The 18,620-nt window shown below is 69.2% G+C and overlaps 1 protein-coding gene across 1 annotated transcript; it reads right to left on the reverse strand.

The window, feature by feature from the left end:
- Positions 1-2,829: 2,829 nt before the first annotated feature.
- On the reverse strand, positions 2,830-17,605 carry LOC137677376 (ephrin type-B receptor 4-like). The gene is given in 12 exon segments (XM_068424683.1): positions 2,830-3,023; positions 3,550-3,714; positions 4,870-4,997; positions 4,999-5,049; positions 7,013-7,162; positions 9,278-9,496; positions 11,431-11,678; positions 14,278-14,391; positions 15,217-15,272; positions 15,785-15,884; positions 16,633-16,798; positions 17,532-17,605. Coding segments are annotated over 11 exon segments (1,476 nt in total). The 5' UTR covers positions 16,775-16,798; positions 17,532-17,605; the 3' UTR covers positions 2,830-2,920.
- Positions 17,606-18,620: the final 1,015 nt, after the last annotated feature.

Genomic DNA, 18,620 nt, shown 5'->3' on the forward strand with positions numbered 1-18,620 from the left:
ACCCCGTGTCACCTTGTGTCACCCTGTGTCACCCTGTCCCCACCCCGACCCCCCAACGCCCGTGTCACGGCCGTAAGTGGCACTCTCACTGTCACCTGTGTCACCTGTGTCACCCTGTCCCCCACCCCACTGATGGTGTCCCTGTCCCCATTCTTGTCCTGTCCCCACTGATGGTGTCCCCATCCCTGTCCCCATCCCATTAATGATGTCCCCAACCCCATGTCCCTGTCCCTGTCCCCAACCCCATGTCCCCATCCTTGTCCCCATCCCTGTCCCCATTCCATTGATCGTGTCCCCAACCCCATGTCCCTGTCCCCATCCCTGTCCCCAACCCCTTGTCCCCATCCTTGTCCCTGTCCCCGTCCCACTGACCATGTCCCCAACTCCTGTCCCTGTCCCCAACCCCACGTCCTTGTCCCCATCCCATTGTCTGTGTCCCCAACCCCGTGACCATGTCCCCAACCCCATGTCCCCATCCCTGTCCCCATCCCTGTCCCCATCCTCGTCCCTGTCCCTGTCCCCATCCCATTGATGATGTCCCCAACCCCATGTCCCTGTCCCCAAGCCTGTCCCCGTCCCATTGACCTTGTCCCCAACCCCTTGTCCCCATCCTTGTCCCTGTCCCCATCCCACTGACCATGTCCCCAACTCCTGTCCCTGTCCCCATCCCTGTCCCCATCCCACTGTCCCCGTCCCCAACCCCGTGTCCCTGTCCCCAGGCCGAGGCGTCCCTCCTGTCCCCCTTCGTGTCCCCCCTGGTCACCCCCTTCCGCCACGTGCTGCTGGGCCGGGGGGGCCACACGCTGCCGGCGCTGGGGAGGGGACAGCGCCGGGGGACACGGGGGGACAGCGGCCACCTCCGCCTGCGCCTGGCCCTGCTGGCCTGGACCCTGCAGGGGACGGCGGGGGCGCTGGCCGGGGACGCCTGGGACCGCGGGGACATCGGCGAGAGGGGGGACAGCGGGGACTGCGGCGGCCCCGGGGACAGCGGGGACCTTGGGGACAACGGGGACCATGATGGCCTTGGGGACAACGGGGACCTTGGGGACAACGGGGACCATGATGGCCTTGGGGACAACGGGGACCTTGGGGACAACGGGGACCATGATGGCCTTGGGGACAATGGGGACCTTGGGGACAATGGGGACCATGATGGCCTTGGGGACAGCGGGGACCTTGGGGACAATGGGGACCTTGGGGACAACGGGGACCTTGGGGACAACAGGGACAGCTGGGAGTATGGGGACAGCTGGGACTATGGTGGCCTTGGGGACAACGGGGACCTTGGGGACAATGGGGAGCATGGGGACAACGGGGACAGCTGGGACCATGGGGATCTTGGGGACACCTGGGGTCATGGTGGCCCTGGGGACAACGGGGACCTTGGGGACCACGGTAGCCCTGGGGACAAGGGGGACCTTGGGGACAATGGGGACACCTGGGAGCACGGTGGCCTTGGGGACAACGGGGACCACAGTGGCCCTGGGGACAATGGGGACAGCTGGGCCCGTGGTGGCCTTGGGGACAATGGGGACCTTGGGGACAACTGAGACCATGGTGGCCTTGGGGACCTTGGGGACAATGGGGACACCCGGGACCATGGGGACAGCTGGGACCATGGTGGCCCTGGGGACAACGGGGACCTTGGGGACAATGGGGACCACGGTGGCCCTGGGGACAATGGGGACACCTGGGAGTATGGGGACACCTGGGATCATGGTGACCTTGGGGGCAATGGGGACACTTGGGACCATGGTGGCCCTGGGGACAACAGGGACCTTGGGGACAAGGGGGACACCTGGGAGCATGGTGGCCTTGGGGGCAATGGGAACCTTGGGGACAACGGGGACCACAGTGGCCCTGGGGACAATGGGGACAGCTGGGCCCGTGGTGGCCTTGGGGACAATGGGGACCTTGGGGACAACTGAGACCATGGTGGCCCTGGGGACAACGGGGACCTTGGGGACACCTGGGAGCATGGTGGCCCTGGAGATGTTGGAGGCCGTGGTAGCCCTGGGGACCTTGGGGACAACTGGGCCCGTGGTGGCCTTGGGGACAATGGGGACACCTGGGACCATGGTGGCCCTGGGGACAACGGGGACACCTGGGATCATGGTGGCCTTGGGGACAACGGGGACCTTGGGGACAATGGGGACACCTGGGAGCATGGTGGCCCTGGAGACGTTGGAGGCCGTGGTGGCCCTGGGGACACCGGGGGCGGGGGGGCCCGTGGTGGCCCTCAGTGACACCCGGGCCCGTGGTGGCCGCTGGGGGGACGTCTGGGACCCCGGGGTGGCCCGGCCCCGCCCCCTCATTTGCATACCAGGGGAGTCGCCGCGTTTTATTGGCTCCGACTCGGGGCATAAATTAACAGAACGGGGTGAAATAAAGGGGGGCCCCGCCCCCGGCCACGCCCACCGCGACCACGCCCACCCCAGGCCCCGCCCACTGAGCTGTGACGTCATCGGGGGCCCTGTGATGTCACCGGGGAGGCGATGAGGTCACCTCCAGGGGCGGGACATCACCCCTCAGGCCCCGCCCCCCAGGTTCCACCCCTTGTGATGTCACCGACCTGGAGTCCGCGATAGGCTGTGGGGCGGCCATCTTGGCTTGGCGGCCATCTTGGATTGGCAGCCATCTTGGATTGGCAGCCATCTTGGAATGGCGGCCATCTTGGAATGGCGGCCATCTTGGATTGGTGGCCATCTTGGATTGGTGGCCATCTTGGGGCAGCCATCTTGGCTTGGCGGCCATCTTGGCTTGGCGGCCATCTTGGAATGGCGGCCATCTTGGAATGGCGGCCACCTTGGAATGGCGGCCACCTCGGTGACTCAGCCAGGGCCTCACCCCACAGAACATGCCCCTGGTGTCCCGGCCGCCATCTTGTCGGGGGCGGGGCGGCGGCAGCGGGGGGCGGGGCTCAGAAGTGGGGGTCCCCTTTGGGGGGGCTCGGCAGGCTCTGGGCGCCCTCGAGGATCCGCTGCTGGTGCCCGGCCAGCGTCACCCCCATGCGCAGCAGGTCCCTGGGGGGGGACACGGGGGTCACCGCTGAGCGCCCACGTCCCCACGTCCCACAATGTCCCCCCACGTCCCCCCACATCCCCCCATTTCCACGTCTCCACGACCCCCGCATGTCCCCCCTTGCCCCCATGTCCCCCCCTGTCCCCCCCATCCCCCCATGACCCCCCCCCACGTCCCCCCCATGACCCCCCACATCCCACAATGTCCCCCCATGTCCTCCCCCCACCCCCCTGTCCCCCCACATCCCCCCATTTCCATGTCCCCAATGTCCCCCCCATCCCCCCCATCTCCCCCCATCCCCCACAACCCCCCCGTCCCCGTCCCCCTCACATCCCCCCAACCCCCCCACGACCCCCCCATGTCCCCCCCACATCCCCATGTCCCCCCATTTCCACATCCCCCCCATCCCCCACACACCCCCCACATCCCCCCTATGTCCCCCCACAACCCCCCATGTCCCCCCCCTGCCCCCAGACCCCCCCCACGACCCCCCCCGTGTCCCCCCTCCCCGTCCCCCTGCCCCCGTACTCGCTGCTCAGCCCCGGCAGCAGCTCCAGGCTCGTCACCCCGGCGCGGGCGAACGTCTGCTCGTACCGGCCCAGCCGGAGGGTGCGGAGCCACTCGCCCACCGAGGGCCCGGGGGGGCCGGGGGGGCCGGGGGGGCTGTGGGGCACCGGCTGGGGCAGGGACGGCCTGGGGGGCACCGGGACGGGGGGGGTCACCCCACAGCGCCCCATAACCCCCCACCCCACAGCGACCCATAACCCCCGTCCCAAGGGGATCCACCCACCCATAGACCCAGGGCACCGGGACCCCCACCCATGGACCCCCCACCCCATATACCCAGGGGTCTGGGACCCCCCCCCATGGACCCAGACCTCCGGGACCCCCCCCCCCATGGACCCAGGGCTCTGGGACCCCCACCCCATGGACCCAGGGCTCTGGGACCCCCCACCCATGCACCCAGGGGCCCAGGACCCCCACCCATGGACTCCCCACCCATGGACCCAGGGGTCTGGGACCCCCACCCATGGACCCAGAGCTCCGGGACCCCCCACCCATGGACCCAGGGCTCTGGGACCCCCCACCCATGGACTCATGGGCCCAGGAGCCCCCACCCATGGACCCAGGACTCCAGGACCCCCCACCCATGGACTCATGGGCCCAGGACCCCCACCCATGCACCCATGGGCCTGGGACCCCCCCCCCATGCACCCAGGGCTCCGTCCCCCCCCCCCCCATGGACTCCCCACCCATGGACCCCCCACCCCATGGACCCAGGCCTCTGGCACCCCCCACCCACGCACCCAAGGGTCTGGGACCCCCCCACCCATGGACCCATGGGCCTGTGACCCCCACCCATGGACCCAGACCTCCAGGACCCCCCACCCATGGACCCAGGGGTCTGTGACCCCCACCCATGCACCCAGGGGCCTGCAACCCCCCACCCATGGGCCCAGGGCTCTGGGACCCCCCACCCATGCCCCCAGGGGCCCAGGACCCCCCCCACATGAACCCAGGGGCCTGGGACCCCCCCCATATGAACCCATGACTCCAGGACCCCCCACCCATGGACTCATGGGCCCAGGACCCCCACCCATGGACTCCCCACCCATGCACCCATGGGCCTGGGACCCCCCCCCATGCACCCAGCACTCCAGACCCCCCCACCCATAGACCTAGAGCTACGGGACCCCCCACCCATGCACCCAGGACTCCGGCATCCCCCACCCATGCACCCAGGACTCTGGGACCCCCCCACCCATGCCCCCAGGGGTCTGGCACCCCCCACCCATGCCCCCAGGACCCCGTCCTCCCCCCCACGCCCCCAGGCCCCGCCCCCCGTACCCGGGCGGGCGCAGGGTGGCCGGGTGCCGGATGAGGCGGTCGAGGGCGCTGACGAGGGCGGGGAAGCGGGGCCGGGCGCGGGGGTCGCGCTGCCAACAGTCCAGCATGAGGCGGTGCAGGGGGGGGGGGGCAGCGGGGGGGCGGCGGCAGGCGGTACCCGGCCTCGATGGCGTTGATCACCTGGGGGGGGGGGGGGGACATGGGTGCTCAGGGACCCCCGAACCCCACCCTGGGAGGGTCCAGAGGCCAGGGGACCCCCCCCCAAACCCCCCCTGGGGTCCCAAGCACCCAGGGGGGACCTAGAGTCCAGGGACCCCCCCCCAAGGTCCCAGGTGTCATGGGGGGCCCCAGGGGTCCATGCCCCCCCCCCCCAAACCCCCCTGGGGGTCCCAGAGTCCAGGAGACCCCCCCCAAGCCCCCCTCTGGGGTCCCAGGGACCAGGGGACCCCCCCCCGAGCCCCCCCCCCAGGGGTCCCAGGCACCCAGGGATGACCCAGGGTCCAGGGGACTCCCCCCCCCCAGGGTTCCAAAGCTCCAGGGGGGTCCCAGAGTCCAGGGGACCCCCCAACCCCCCCCCAGGGTCCCAACCCCCCCCTTGGGGACACAGAGTCCAGGACCCCCCCCCAAACCCCTTCCAGGGGTCCCAAGCACCCAGGGGGGACCCAGAGGTCAGGGACCCCCCCAAACCCCCCCCGGGGGCACCCAGAGTCCAGGGGACCCCCCCCAGCCCCTCCCAGGGGGCACCCAGGGGTTCAGGACCCCCCCCTCAAACCCCCCCGGGGGTCCCAAGCACCCAGGGGGCACCCAGAGTCGAGGGGACCCCCTTGACCCCCCCCCCCCCAAGCCCCCAGGGGGCACCCAGGGGACCGGGGACCCCCCCCCCAAACCTACCCGGGGTGTCCTGGGTGGCCCCAGGGCTCTGGGTGCAGCCACTGAGCGCCCCCCCGGGCTGCCCAGGGCTTAATGAGCCCCTAATTAGCCCCTAATTGCCCCCAGCTGCCCCTAACGAGGCTCCAACCGCCGCCACCAGCACCTGGGGGACCTTGACCCTGGTGGGACCCCAACCATGGTGGGACCCTGACCCTGGTGGGACCCCAACCCTGGTGGGACCCCGACCCTGGGGGACCCTGACCCTGGTGGGACCTTGACCCTGGTGGGACCTTGACCCTGGGGGACCCCAAATCCTTGAGGGACCCCAACCCTGATGGGACCTTGACCCTGGGGAGACCCTGACCCTGGTGGGACCCCAACCCTGGTGGGACCCAGCACCTGGGGGACCCCAAATCCTTGAGGGACCCCAACCCTGGTGGGACCTTGACCCTGGTGGGACCCCAAATCCTTGAGGGACCCCAACCCTGGTGGGACGCGGGTGGTCCAGGCGAACCCCAACCCTGGTGGGACCCCGACCCTGATGAGATCCCAACCCTGGTGGGACCCCAACCCTGGTGGGACCCTGATGGGACCCCAGATCCTTGAGGGACCCCAACCCTGGTGGGACGCGGGTGGTCCAGGCGAACTCCAACCCTGGTGGGACCCCAACCCTGGTGAGATCCCAACCCTGGTGGGAGCTTGACCCTGGGGGACCCCAAATCCTTGAGGGACCCCAATCCTGGTGGGACCTTGACCCTGGTGGGACCCCAACCCTGCTGGGACCCAGCACCTGGGGGACCCCAAATCCTTGAGGGACCCCAATCCTGGTGGGACCTTGACCCTGGTGGGACCCCAAACCTGGTGGGACCTTGACCCTGGGGAGACCCCAACCCTGGTGGGACCCAGCACCTGGGGGACCCCAGATCCTTGAGGGACCCCAACTCTGGTGGGACCCCAACCCTGGTGGGACACAGGTGGTCCAGGTGAGCCCCAACCCTGGTGGGACCCCAGATCCTTGAGGGACCCCAACCCTGGTGGGACACGGGTGGTCCAGGTGAACCCCAACCCTTGAGAAACCCCAACCCTGGTGATCCCAGCCCTGGTGGGACGTGGGTGGTCCAGGTGAACCCCAACCCTGGTGAGATCCCAACCTTGGAGCCACGCCAACCCTTGAGAGACCCCCACCCCCACCCTCAGGGCCCCACCCCCCTGGGTGCCCCCCATCCCCTCCACCCCCTGGGGTCCCGGGTGCCCCCCCCCAGAGGTGACTCACGTCCTGGTTGGACATGTCCCAGTAGGGCCGCTCGCCGAAGGACATCACCTCCCACATGACGATGCCGTAGCTCCAGGCGTCGCTGGCCGAGGTGAACTTGCGCAGGGCGATGGCCTCGGGCGCCGTCCACCGGATCGGGATCTTCCCCCCCTGCGTGGGGGGGGCGTCATGGGGGGCACCCATGGCCAAGGGGGACCCCACCCCACCGGGGACCCACCCCCAGATCCTTGAGGGACCCCAACCCTTGAGACACCCCCAGTCTGGTGGGATGCAGGTGGTCCAGGTGAACCCCAACCCTGGTGGGACCCCAAATCCTTGAGGGACCCCAACCCTGGTGAGATCCCAACCCCTGGGAGACCCCAACCCCAGAGAAACCCCCAACGCTGGTGAGATCCCAACCCTTGGGAGACCCCAACCCCAGAGAAACCCCCAACGCTGGTGGGACCCCAACCCTTGAGGGACCCCCAGTCTGGTGGGACGCAGGTGGTCCAGGTGAACCCCAATGCTGGTGGGACCCCAAATCCTTGAGGGACCTCAACTCTGGTGGGATGCAGGTGGTCCAGGTGAACCCCAACCCCAGACAAACCCCAACCCTGGTGGGACCCCAACCCTTGAGAGACCCCAAACCTGGAGACCCCAACCCTGGTGGGACCCTGGTAGTCCAGGTGAACCCCAACCCTGGTGGGACCCTAAACCTGGAGAGAACCCAACCCTGGTGGGACCCCAGCACCTGGAGGACCCCAGATCCTTGAGGGACCCCAACCCTTGAGAGACCCCAAATCCTTGAGGGACCTCAACTCTGGTGGGATGCAGGTGGTCCAGGTGAACCCCAACCCCAGACAAACCCCAACCCTGGTGGGAACCCAACCCTTGAGAGACCCCAAACCTGGAGACCCCAACCCTGGTGGGACCCTGGTGGTCCAGGTGAACCCCAACCCTGGTGGGACCCTAAATCTGGAGAGAACCCAACCCTGGTGGGACCCCAGCACCTGGAGGACCCCAGATCCTTGAGGGACCCCAACCCTTGAGAGACCCCAAATCTGGTGGGACGCAGGTGGTCCAGGTGAACCCCAACCCCAGAGAAACCCCAACCCTGGTGGGACCCCAACCCTTGAGAGACCCCAAATCTGGAGAGACCCTGACCCTGGAGGGACCCAAACCCCAGAGAAACCCCAACCCTGGAGAAACTTCAACCCTGGAGACACCCCAACCCTGGTGAGACCCCAACCCTGGTGGGACTCCAACCCCTGAGACACCCCAACCCTGGTGAGACCCCAAATCTGGAGAGACCCCAAGCCTTAAGAGATCCCAATGCTGGTGGGTCCTCAGCCCTGGTGGGACCCCAACTCTGGTGGGACCCCAACCCTTGAGAGCCCCCAAACCCTGAGAGACCCCAACCCTGGTGGGACCCCAACCCTGGAGACAACTTAACCCTTGAGACACCCCAACCCTGGTGGGACCCCAACTCTGGAGACACCTCAACCCTGGTGAAACCTCAACCCTGGTGGGACCCCAACCCTGGAGAAACTTCAACCCTGGAGACACCCCAACCCTTGAGTGACCCCAACCCTTAAGACACCTCAACCCTGGTGAGACCCCAACCCTGGTGGGACCCCAACCCTCGAGAGACTCCAACCCTTGAGACACCCCAACCCTGGTGAGACCCCAAATCTGGTGAGACCCCAAGCCCTGAGAGCCCCCAACCCTGGTGGGACCCCAACCCTTGAGAGTCCCCAACCCCTGAGACACCCCAACCCTGGTGAGACACCAAATCTGGAGAGACCCCAAGCCCTAAGAGATCCCAATGCTGGTGGGTCCTCAGCCCTGGTGGGACCCCAACTCTGGTGGGACCCCAACCCTTGAGAGCCCCCAAACCCTGAGAGACCCCAACTCTGGTGGGACCCCAACCCTTGAGAGCCCCCAAACCCTGAGAGACCCCAACCCTGGTGGAACCCCAACCCTTGAGACACCCCAACCCTGGTGGAACCCCAACCCTTGAGACACCCCAACCCTGGTGGGACCCCAACTCTGGAGACACCTCAACCCTGGTGAAACCTCAACCCTGGTGGGACCCCAACCCTGGAGAAACTTCAACCCTGGAGACACCTCAACCCTTGAGTGACCCCAACCCTTAAGACACCTCAACCCTGGTGAGACCCCAACCCTGGTGGGACCTTGGCCCTGGTGGGACCCCAACCCTGGTGGGACCTTGACCCTGGTGGGACCTTGGCCCTGGTGGGACCCCAGCCGTGGCGTCCCCCTCACCAGGGAGCTGGTGTAGGTGGGGTCGGCGGCGCTCTCGTGGCGCAGGGCGCGGGACAGCCCGAAGTCGGCCACCTTGCAGACGAGCTGCGCGTCCACCAGGATGTTGCGGGCCGCCAGGTCGCGGTGCACGAAGCCCGTCTCGGCCAGGTACCGCATGCCGGCCGCGATGCCCCGCAGCATGGCCACCAGCTGCAGCGCGCCCAGCGTCCCCGCGCGGCCCTGGGGCACGGGGCATGTCACCGGGGGGGACACGTCACCGGGGGGGACACGGGGACACCTCACCGAGGGGGGACACGGGGAGACAGGGACATGGTCACCTCAGGGCGGGGGGATACGGGGACATGGGGACACGGTCACCGAGGGGGGGACAGGGGGACATGGTCACTGGGGGGGGGACACGGGGACATGGGGACATGGTCACCGAGGGGGGGACACGGTCACCAAGGGGGGGACACAGGGACATGGTCACCGAGGGGGGGGGTGGACACGGGGACACAGGGACATGGGGACACGGTCACCAAGGGGGGGACATGGGGACACGGTCACCAAGGGGGGGGACAGGACACAGTCACCAAGGGGGGGACACGGGGACACGGTCACCGAGGGGGGGGACACAGGGACATGGGGACATGGGGACATGGGGACACGGTCACCAAGGGAGGGACACAGGGACATGGTCACCGAGGGGGGGGACGGGGACACGGTCACCGAGGGGAGGACATGGTCACCAAGGGGGGGACACGGGGACATGGGGACACGGTCACTGAGGGGGGGACACGGTCACCGAGGGGGGGGACACAGGGACATGGTCACCGAGGGGGGGGGACGGGGACACGGTCACTGAAGGGGGAACACGGGGACATGGGGACATGGTCACCGAAGGGGGGACACAGTCACAGAGGGGGGACACAGGACACAGTCACCAAGGGGGGGACATGGGGACACAGTCACCGAGGGGGGGACACGGTCACCGAGGGGGGGGACACGGGGACATGGGGACACGGTCACCGAGGAGGGGGACACAGGGACATGGTCACCTCGGGGCGGGGGGACACGGGGACATGGGGACACGGTCACTGAGGGGGGGACACGGTCACCGAGGGGGGGACACAGGGACATGGTCACCGAGGGGGGGACATGGGGACACGGTCACCAAGGGGGGGACACGGTCACTGAGGGGGGGACAGGGGGACATGGGGACATGGTCACCAAAGGGGGACACAGGACACGGTCACCGAGGGGGGAGACAGGGGACGAGCGTGGCCTTGGTGGCACTGGGGTGCCCTGGGTCTGCCCTGGCACCACGTGTCCCCCATGACCCCTGCGTCCCCATGTCCCCCATGTCCCACATGTCCCCCATATCCCACGTCCCCCCAATGTCCCCGTGTCCCCCCATGTCCCCATATCACCCACGTCCCCTCTGTCTCACGTGTCCCCCATGTCCCACGTGTCACCCATGTCCCATATCCCCCATGGCCCCCTATATCCCCTGTGTCCCCCGTGTCCCCATGTCCCCCCATACGCCACATCCCCCTGACCTCCCCACATCCCCCTGACGTCCCCACGTCCCCCCATGTCCCCATGTCCCCCCATGTCCCCATATCCCATATCCCATGTCCCCGTGTCCCCCCAATGTCCCCATGTTCCCCCCATACCCCACATCCCTCGATGTCCCCATGTCCCCCCCGATGTCCCCGACGTCCCCCTGTCCCCATACCCTCAGGAAGGCGTCGAGGGCCCCGTTCTCCATGTACTCGGTGAGGATCATGGTGACCCCACGTCCCCACATCCCCACGTCCCCCCCATGTCCCCCCCAATGTCCCCAAGTCCCCCTGATGTCCCCATACCCTCAGGAAGGCGTCGAGGGCGCCCCTCTCCATGAACTTGGTGAGGATCATGGTGTCCCCGTGTCCCCATGTCCCCCCATACGCCACATCCCCCTGACCTCCCCACATCCCCCCGATGTCCCCACGTCCCCCCATGTCCCCATGTCCCCCCATGTCGCCATATCCCATATCCCATGTCCCCCTGATGTCCCCGTGTCCCCCCAATGTCCCCATGTTCCCCCCATACCCCACATCCCCCCATGTCCCCATGTCCCCCCACATCCCCATGTCCCCCCCGATGTCCCCGCTGTCCCCGCGCCCCCGTACCCGCAGGAAGGCGTCGAGGGCGCCGTTCTCCATGTACTCGGTGAGGATCATGGCGGGGGCGCCGCCCGTCACCACCCCGCGCAGCCGCACCACGTTGGGGTGGGCGAACTGCCCCATGCGGGCGGCCTCGCCCAGGAAGTCCCGGCGCTGCCGCTCCCCCGCGCCCCCCTTCAGCGTCTTCACGGCCACCGGCGACTCGGGGCGCCCCGGCAGGGCCAGCCGGCCCCGGCACACCTCCCCGAACTCCCCTGGGGACACCGGGGGGGGACACGTCACCCCACACCTCCCCGAACTCCCCTGGGGGGGACACGGGGGGGACACGTCACCCCAGAGCCCCCCACACCTCCCCTAACTCCCCTGGGGACATTGGGGGGGGACACGGGGGGACACGTCACCCCAGAGCCCCCCACACCCCCCCGAACTCCCCTGGGGACAATGAGGGGACATCGGGGGGGGACACGTCACCCCACACCTCCCCGAACTCCCCTGGGGACATTGGGGGGGGACATGGGGGGGACACATCACCCCAGAGCCCCCCACACCCCCCTGAACTCCCCTGGGGACATTGGGGGGGACACGGGGGGGACACGGGGGGGACACGTCACCCCAGAGCCCCCCACACCTCCCCGAACTCCCCTGGGGACAATGAGGGGATATCGGGGGGGGACACGTCACCCCACACCCCCCCGAACTCCCCTGGGGACAATGGGGGGACATCGGGGGGGACACATCACCCCAGAGCCCCCCACACTGCCCCGAACTCCCCTGGGGACAGTGAGGGGACATCAGGGGGGGACACGTCACCCCACACCTCCACGAACTCCCCTGGGGGGGACACGGGGGGGACACGTCACCCCAGAGCCCCCCACACCCCCCCGAACCCCCCTGGGGACAGTGAGGGGACATTGGGGGGGGACACGTCACCCCAGAGCCCCCCACACCTCCCCGAACCCCCCTGGGGACATTGGGGGGACATTGGGGGGGGACACGGGGGGGACACGTCACCCCAGAGCCCCCCACACCCCCCGAACTCCCCTGGGGACAATGAGGGGACATCGGGGGGGGACACGTCACCCCACACCCCCCCGAACTCCCCTGGGGACAATGGGGGGACATCGGGGGGGACACATCACCCCAGAGCCCCCCACACTGCCCCGAACTCCCCTGGGGACAATGAGGGGACATCAGGGGGGGACACGTCACCCCACACCTCCACGAACTCCCCTGGGGGGGACACGGGGGGGACACGTCACCCCAGAGCCCCCCACACCCCCCCGAACCCCCCTGGGGACAGTGAGGGGACATTGGGGGGGGACACGTCACCCCAGAGCCCCCCACACCTCCCCGAACTCCCCTGGGGACAATGGGGGGACATCAGGGGGGGACACGTCACCCCACACCTCCCCCAAACTCCCCTGGGGACACCGGGGGGGGGACACGTCACCCCAGAGCCCCCCACACCTCCCCGAACTCCCCTGGGGACATTGGGGGGGGGACACGGGGGGACACGTCCCCCCACACCTCCCCGAACTCCCCTGGGGACATTGGGGGGACATTGGGGGGGGACACGGGGGGGACACGTCACCCCAGAGCCCCCCACACCCCCCGAACTCCCCTGGGGGGGACACGGGGGGGACACGTTCCCCCACACCTCCCCGAACTCCCCTGGGGACATTGGGGGGACACCGGGGGGGACATGTCACCCCAGAGCCCCCCACACCTCCCCGAGCTCCCCTGGGGACAATGAGGGGGGACATGGGGGGGACACGTCACCCCCCACCCCCCGAACTCCCCTGGGGACATTGGGGGGGGACACGGGGGGGACACATCACCCCAGAGCCCCCCACACCTCCCCGAACTCCCCTGGGGACAATGAGGGGACATCAGGGGGGGACGGGGGACACGTCACCCCACACCTCCCCGAACTCCCCTGGGGACACTGGGGGGGGACACAAAGTGACACTGAGGTGACCCGGGGTGACCCTGGGTGACCCGAGATGACCCTGAGTGACCTGAGGTGACCCTGGGGTGACCTAGGGTGACCCGAGGTGACCCTGAGTGACCTGGGGTGACACTGGGTGACCCGGGATGACCCTGAGTGACCTGAGGTGACCCTGAGTGACCTGGGGTGACACCAGGGTGACACTGGGGTGACCCGAGGTGACCCAAGGTGACCCTGGGTGACCTGGGGTGACACTGGGGTGACACGGGTGACCCGAGGTGACCCTGAGTGACCTGGGGTGACACTGGGTGACCCGAGATGACCCTGAGTGACCTGAGATGACCCTGGGGTGACCTGAGGTGACCTGAGGTGACCCAGGCGACCCTGGGGTGACCCTGGGTGACACTGGGTGACCCGGGGTGACCCTGGGTGACACTGGGTGACCCGGGGTGACCCTGGGTGACCTGAGGTGACACCAGGGTGACACTGGGGTGACCCTGGGGTGACCTAGGGTGACCCTGGGTGACCTGGGGTGACACTGGGGTGACCTGGGTGACACTGGGTGACCCGAGATGACCCTGAGTGACCTGACGTGACCCAGGGTGACCCTGGGTGACACTGGGGTGATCTGGGCCATGGTTGGGGACACCCGTAGGGACGTGGTTGGGGACCTGGGGGGGACACCGTTGGGGACACCCTTGGGGACACGGGGGTGACCTGGGGTGACCCTGGGTGACCTGGGGTGACACTCAGGTGACCTGGGGTGACACTGGGGTGACCTGGACTATGGTTGGGGACACCCATAGGGACGTGGTTGGGGACACGGGGGGGGTCACTGTGGGGGTCACTGCTGGGGACCCCCTTGGGGACACCCTTGGGGCCACCCTTGGGGACACGGGCGTCACCTGCCCCGATGACCTCCTCGATCTTGACGCAGGCGACGTCGATCTCCTGCGCGAAGTCCCTCAGGGCCACCCCGGGGTCCTCGTAGGTCAGGGGGTCGATGTAGAGCTTCCCGCCTGCCACGTGTCACCCGTGTCACCCGTGTCACCCGCTGCCACCCCCCCACCCCCACCCCCGCCCTCGCCATGGGGACAGGGGACACGGGGAGGCCACCACGGGGACACTGAGGCCACCTCCAGGGACGTGGGGACAGGTCAAGGTCACCAAAGGGGTGTGGGGACATGGGGACAGGGACATCGTCACCGTCACTGTCACCATGGGGACGTGGGGACACGGGGAGGGGACTTGGGGACACCAGGGGTGGGGACAACCCCCCCCCCACCATGATGGGGACACCGTGACCCCCCTGTTACACCAGGAGTGGGGACAGGGTGACACTGGGGTGACCTGAGGTGACCCTGGGTGACCCAGGTGACACTGGGTGACCTGGGGTGACACAGGGTGACCCGGGTGACATGGGGTGACACCGAGGTGGCCTGGGGTGACCCTGGGTGACCCAGTTGACACTGAGTGACGCAGGTGACACTGGGGTGACCTGGGGTGACCCTGGGTGACCCTGGGTGACCCTGGGGTGACACTGGGTGACCTGGGGTGACCTGAGGTGACCCGGGTGACACTGGGTGACCTGGGGTGACACAGGGTGACCCAGGTGACCTGAGATGACACTGGGTGACCCTGGATGACCCAGGTGACACTGGGGTGACCCGGGGTGACACTGGGTGACTCTGAGGTGACCCTGAGTGACCCGGGTGACACTGGGGTGACCCAAGGTGACCCTGGTGACCCTGGGTGACCCTGGGTGACCTGAGGTGACCCTGGAATGACCTGAGGTGACCCTGGGTGACCCTGGGGTGACCCAAGGTGACCCTGGTGCCCCTCACCGTGGCCCCCGGGGTCGTGCCGGTCCCCGTCCTCCCGGTGCCGGTGGCTGTGGCGCCTGGGGGGGGGGGACACAGGGACACGGTGAGCGCAGCCCCCCGAGACCCCCCTGGGACCCCCCCAGACCCCCCAGGGACCCCCAGGATGTCCCCAACCCCCACCGACAGCCCCCCCGGACCCCCCCCAGAGTCCCCCAGGACCCCCCCAGGACCCCCCAGCACCCCCCGCCCCCCCCAGCCCCCCAAGACCCCCCCAGGACCCCCCCAGGCCCCCCCTGAGCCCCCCCTGAGCCCCCCAGGACCCCCAGCCCCCCCCGAACCCCCCGGGCCCCCCCAGAGCCCCCCCAGGCCCCCCCCCGGACCCCCTGAGCCCCCCCCCAGATGCCCCAGGACCTCCCCAGACCCCCCACGAGACCCCCCAAGCCCCCCAGTACCCTCAAGACCCCGCCAGCCCTCCCAGTGCCCCCCCAGGACCCCCCCAGGACCCCCCCAGGACCCCCAAGACCCTCCCAGTGCCCCCCAGGACCCCCAGACCCCCCCAGGACCCCCCCACCCCCCCCGGCCCCCCCACCTGAGGCAGAGCAGGGTCCCCGCCAGCAGCGCCAGCACCAGGAGCCCCCCCAGGGCCGCAGCCCCGGCCACCAGCCCCCCGGGCTCCCCCCGGGCCCCCTCTGCGGGGGGGGACAGTGAGGGGGGGCCCGGGGGGGGTTATAGGGGGTCCCAGGGGGGTCGGGGGGGGTTGGGGGGGTCCCAGGGGGGGTTTGGGGTCACAGAGAGATCGGGGGGGGGTTGGGGGGGTCACGGGGGGGTTATGGGGGTCCCAGGGGGGTGGGGAGGGGTTGGGGGGGGTTCTAGGGGGGTTACAAGAGAGGTGGGGGGGTCCCAGGGGGTCACGAGGGGGGTTGGGGGGTGTGTTGGGGTCTGGGGGGGCTCAGGGGGATTTGGGGGGGTCCCGTAGGGGCTCAGGGGGGTGTTGGGGGGTGTTGGGGTGCAGGGGGGGCTCGGGGGGTCCCATGGGGTCTCGGGGGGGTCTGGGGGGGGGGTTTGGGGGGGTGTTGGGGTGCAAGGGGGGCTCGGGGGGTCTGGGGGGACTCAGGGGGCTCGGGGGGGGTTGGGGGGGTCCCACAGGGGGTCTGGGGGGGCTCACGGGGGTGTTGGGGGTTGTTTGGATTTGGGGGGGTGTGGGGGGGTGTGGGGGGTCTGGGGGGGTGTTGGGGAGGGTTGGGGGGGGTCTGGGGGTGGTCTGGGGGGGGTGTTGGGGTCTGGGGGGGTCTGGGGGTGTTGGGGGGGTCTGGGGGTGGTCTGGGGGGGGTGTTGGGGTCTGGGGGGGTTCGGGGGGTGTTGGGGGTTCTGGGGGGTCTGGGGGGGGTCTGGGGGTGTTGGGGGGGTGCTGGGGGGGTGCTGGGGGGGGGGTCTCACCGGCGCCCTGGGTGGTGACGGCGGTCTCGGGCCCGAAGTCCCCGTAGCCGCCCTCGGAGCGGGCGCGCACCCGCACCCCGTAGAGCCCCCCCCGGCGCAGCCCCCCCAGCTCCGCCCGCGCCCCCGGCACCTTCAGGAACATGGGGGGGCCCGAGCCCCCCCCCACCTGCGGGGGTCACCCACAGCCCCCCCCCCCGGCCCCCCATGGCCCCCCAGCCCCCCCCCACAGCCCCCTGAGACCCCCCATAGCCCGCCGAGACCCCCCAGTGCCCCCCCACGGCCCCCCAGTGTCCCTTTGGTCCCTTCCAAGACCCCTAAGTGCCCCCCCCAGGACCCCCCAATACCCCCAGGACCCCCACAAATCCCCCCCAGGACCCCGCAGATACCCCCAGGACCCCCCCAATGACCCCCATGTCCCCCCCAGATACCCCCAGGACCCACCCAAATCCCCCCCAGGACCCCCCAGATACTCCCAGAACCCCCCCAGATCCCCCCCAGGACCCCCCAAATACCCCCAGGACCCCCCAAATACCTCCAGAACCCCCCCAATGCCCCCCAGGAGGCCCCCAATGCCCCCAGGACCCCCCCAATACCCCCCAAATGCCCCCAAATACCCCCAGGAGCCACCCAAGTACCCCCCAGGACCCCCCAATGCCCCCCAGGACCCCCACAAATACTCCCAGGACCCCCCCAAATCCCCCCCAAGACCCCCCAGATACCTCCAGAACCCCCCCAATGCCCCCAGGACCCCGCAAATACCCCCCAGCCCCCCCCCCCGGGACCCCCCCAAATGCCCCCAAATACCCCCAGGAGCCCCCCAAGTACCCCCCAGGACCCCCCAATGCCCCCCAGGACCCCCCCCAAATACCCCCCAGCCCCCCCTTGGGACCCCTCCTCACCTTCTCGTAGTACTTGACCTCGTAGTCCAGGACGTGCCCCCCGGGGGGGGCCGGGGGGGGGGGTCGGCCAGGCCAGCGTTACCCCCGTGGGGGAGCCCCCGACCCGCACCACGTCGTACACCGGGGGCGGCACTGGGGGGGGCGGGGGGGTCACGGGGGGGTGTTTGTGGGGTCCCAGGGGGGGTTTGGGGGTCCTAGGGGGGATTTGGGGGGTCCTGGGGCAGGTTTTGGGGGTCTTGGGGCAGGTTTTAGGGTCCCAGGATGTTTTTGGGGTCCTGGGGGGGGGTTTTGGGGTCCTGGGGGGGTTTTGGGGGTCCTGGGGCAGATTTTAGGGTCCCAGGGTGGTTTTTGGGGTCCCTGTGGGGGTTTTGGGGGGTCCTGGGGCAGGTTTTGGGGGTCTTGAGGCAGGTTTTGGAGGTCTTGGGGCAGGTTTTGGGGTCCTGGGGGGGTGTTTGTGGGGTCCCCGGTGAGTTTTCGGGGTCCCTGTGGGTATTTTTGGGGTCCTGGGGCAGGTTTTGGGGGTCTTGGGGCAAGTTTTAGGGTCCCAGGGTGTTTTTGGGCTCCCAGGGTGGTTTTTGGAGTCCCGGGGCAGGTTTTGGGGTCCCAGGTGGGTGGTTTTGGGGTCCCTGGGGGGTGTTTTTGGGGTCCCTGGGGCACGTTTGGGGGTCCCGGGTGTGTTTTTGGGGTCCCTGGTGGGTTTTGGGGGCCTTGAGGCAGATTTTTGGGGGTCCTGGGGCAGATTTTAGGGTCCCAGGGTGGTTTTTGGGGTCCCTGTGGGTGTTTGTGGGGTCCCAGGGGGGGTTTTGGGGTCCCTTTTTAGTGGTTTTTGGGGTCTCGGGTGGGTTTTGGCGGTCCTGGGGGGGTTTTTGGGGTCCCAGGGTGGTTTAGGGGGTCCCAGGGTGGTTTTTGGGGTCCCGGGGCAGGTTTGGGGGGTCTTGGGGCAGGTTTTAGGGTCCCAGGGTGTTTTTGGGGTCCTGGGGGGGGGGTTTGGGGTCCCCGTAGGTGTTTTTGGGGTCCCAGGGGGGTTTTGGGCTCCCAGGGCAGGTTGTGGGGTCTCAGGGGGGTTTTTGGGGTCCCAGGGGGTGGTTT

Source organism: Nyctibius grandis, unplaced genomic scaffold (genome assembly GCF_013368605.1).
Source record: "Nyctibius grandis isolate bNycGra1 unplaced genomic scaffold, bNycGra1.pri scaffold_170_arrow_ctg1, whole genome shotgun sequence".
In the NCBI taxonomy this organism is placed as follows: Eukaryota; Metazoa; Chordata; class Aves; order Nyctibiiformes; family Nyctibiidae; genus Nyctibius; species Nyctibius grandis.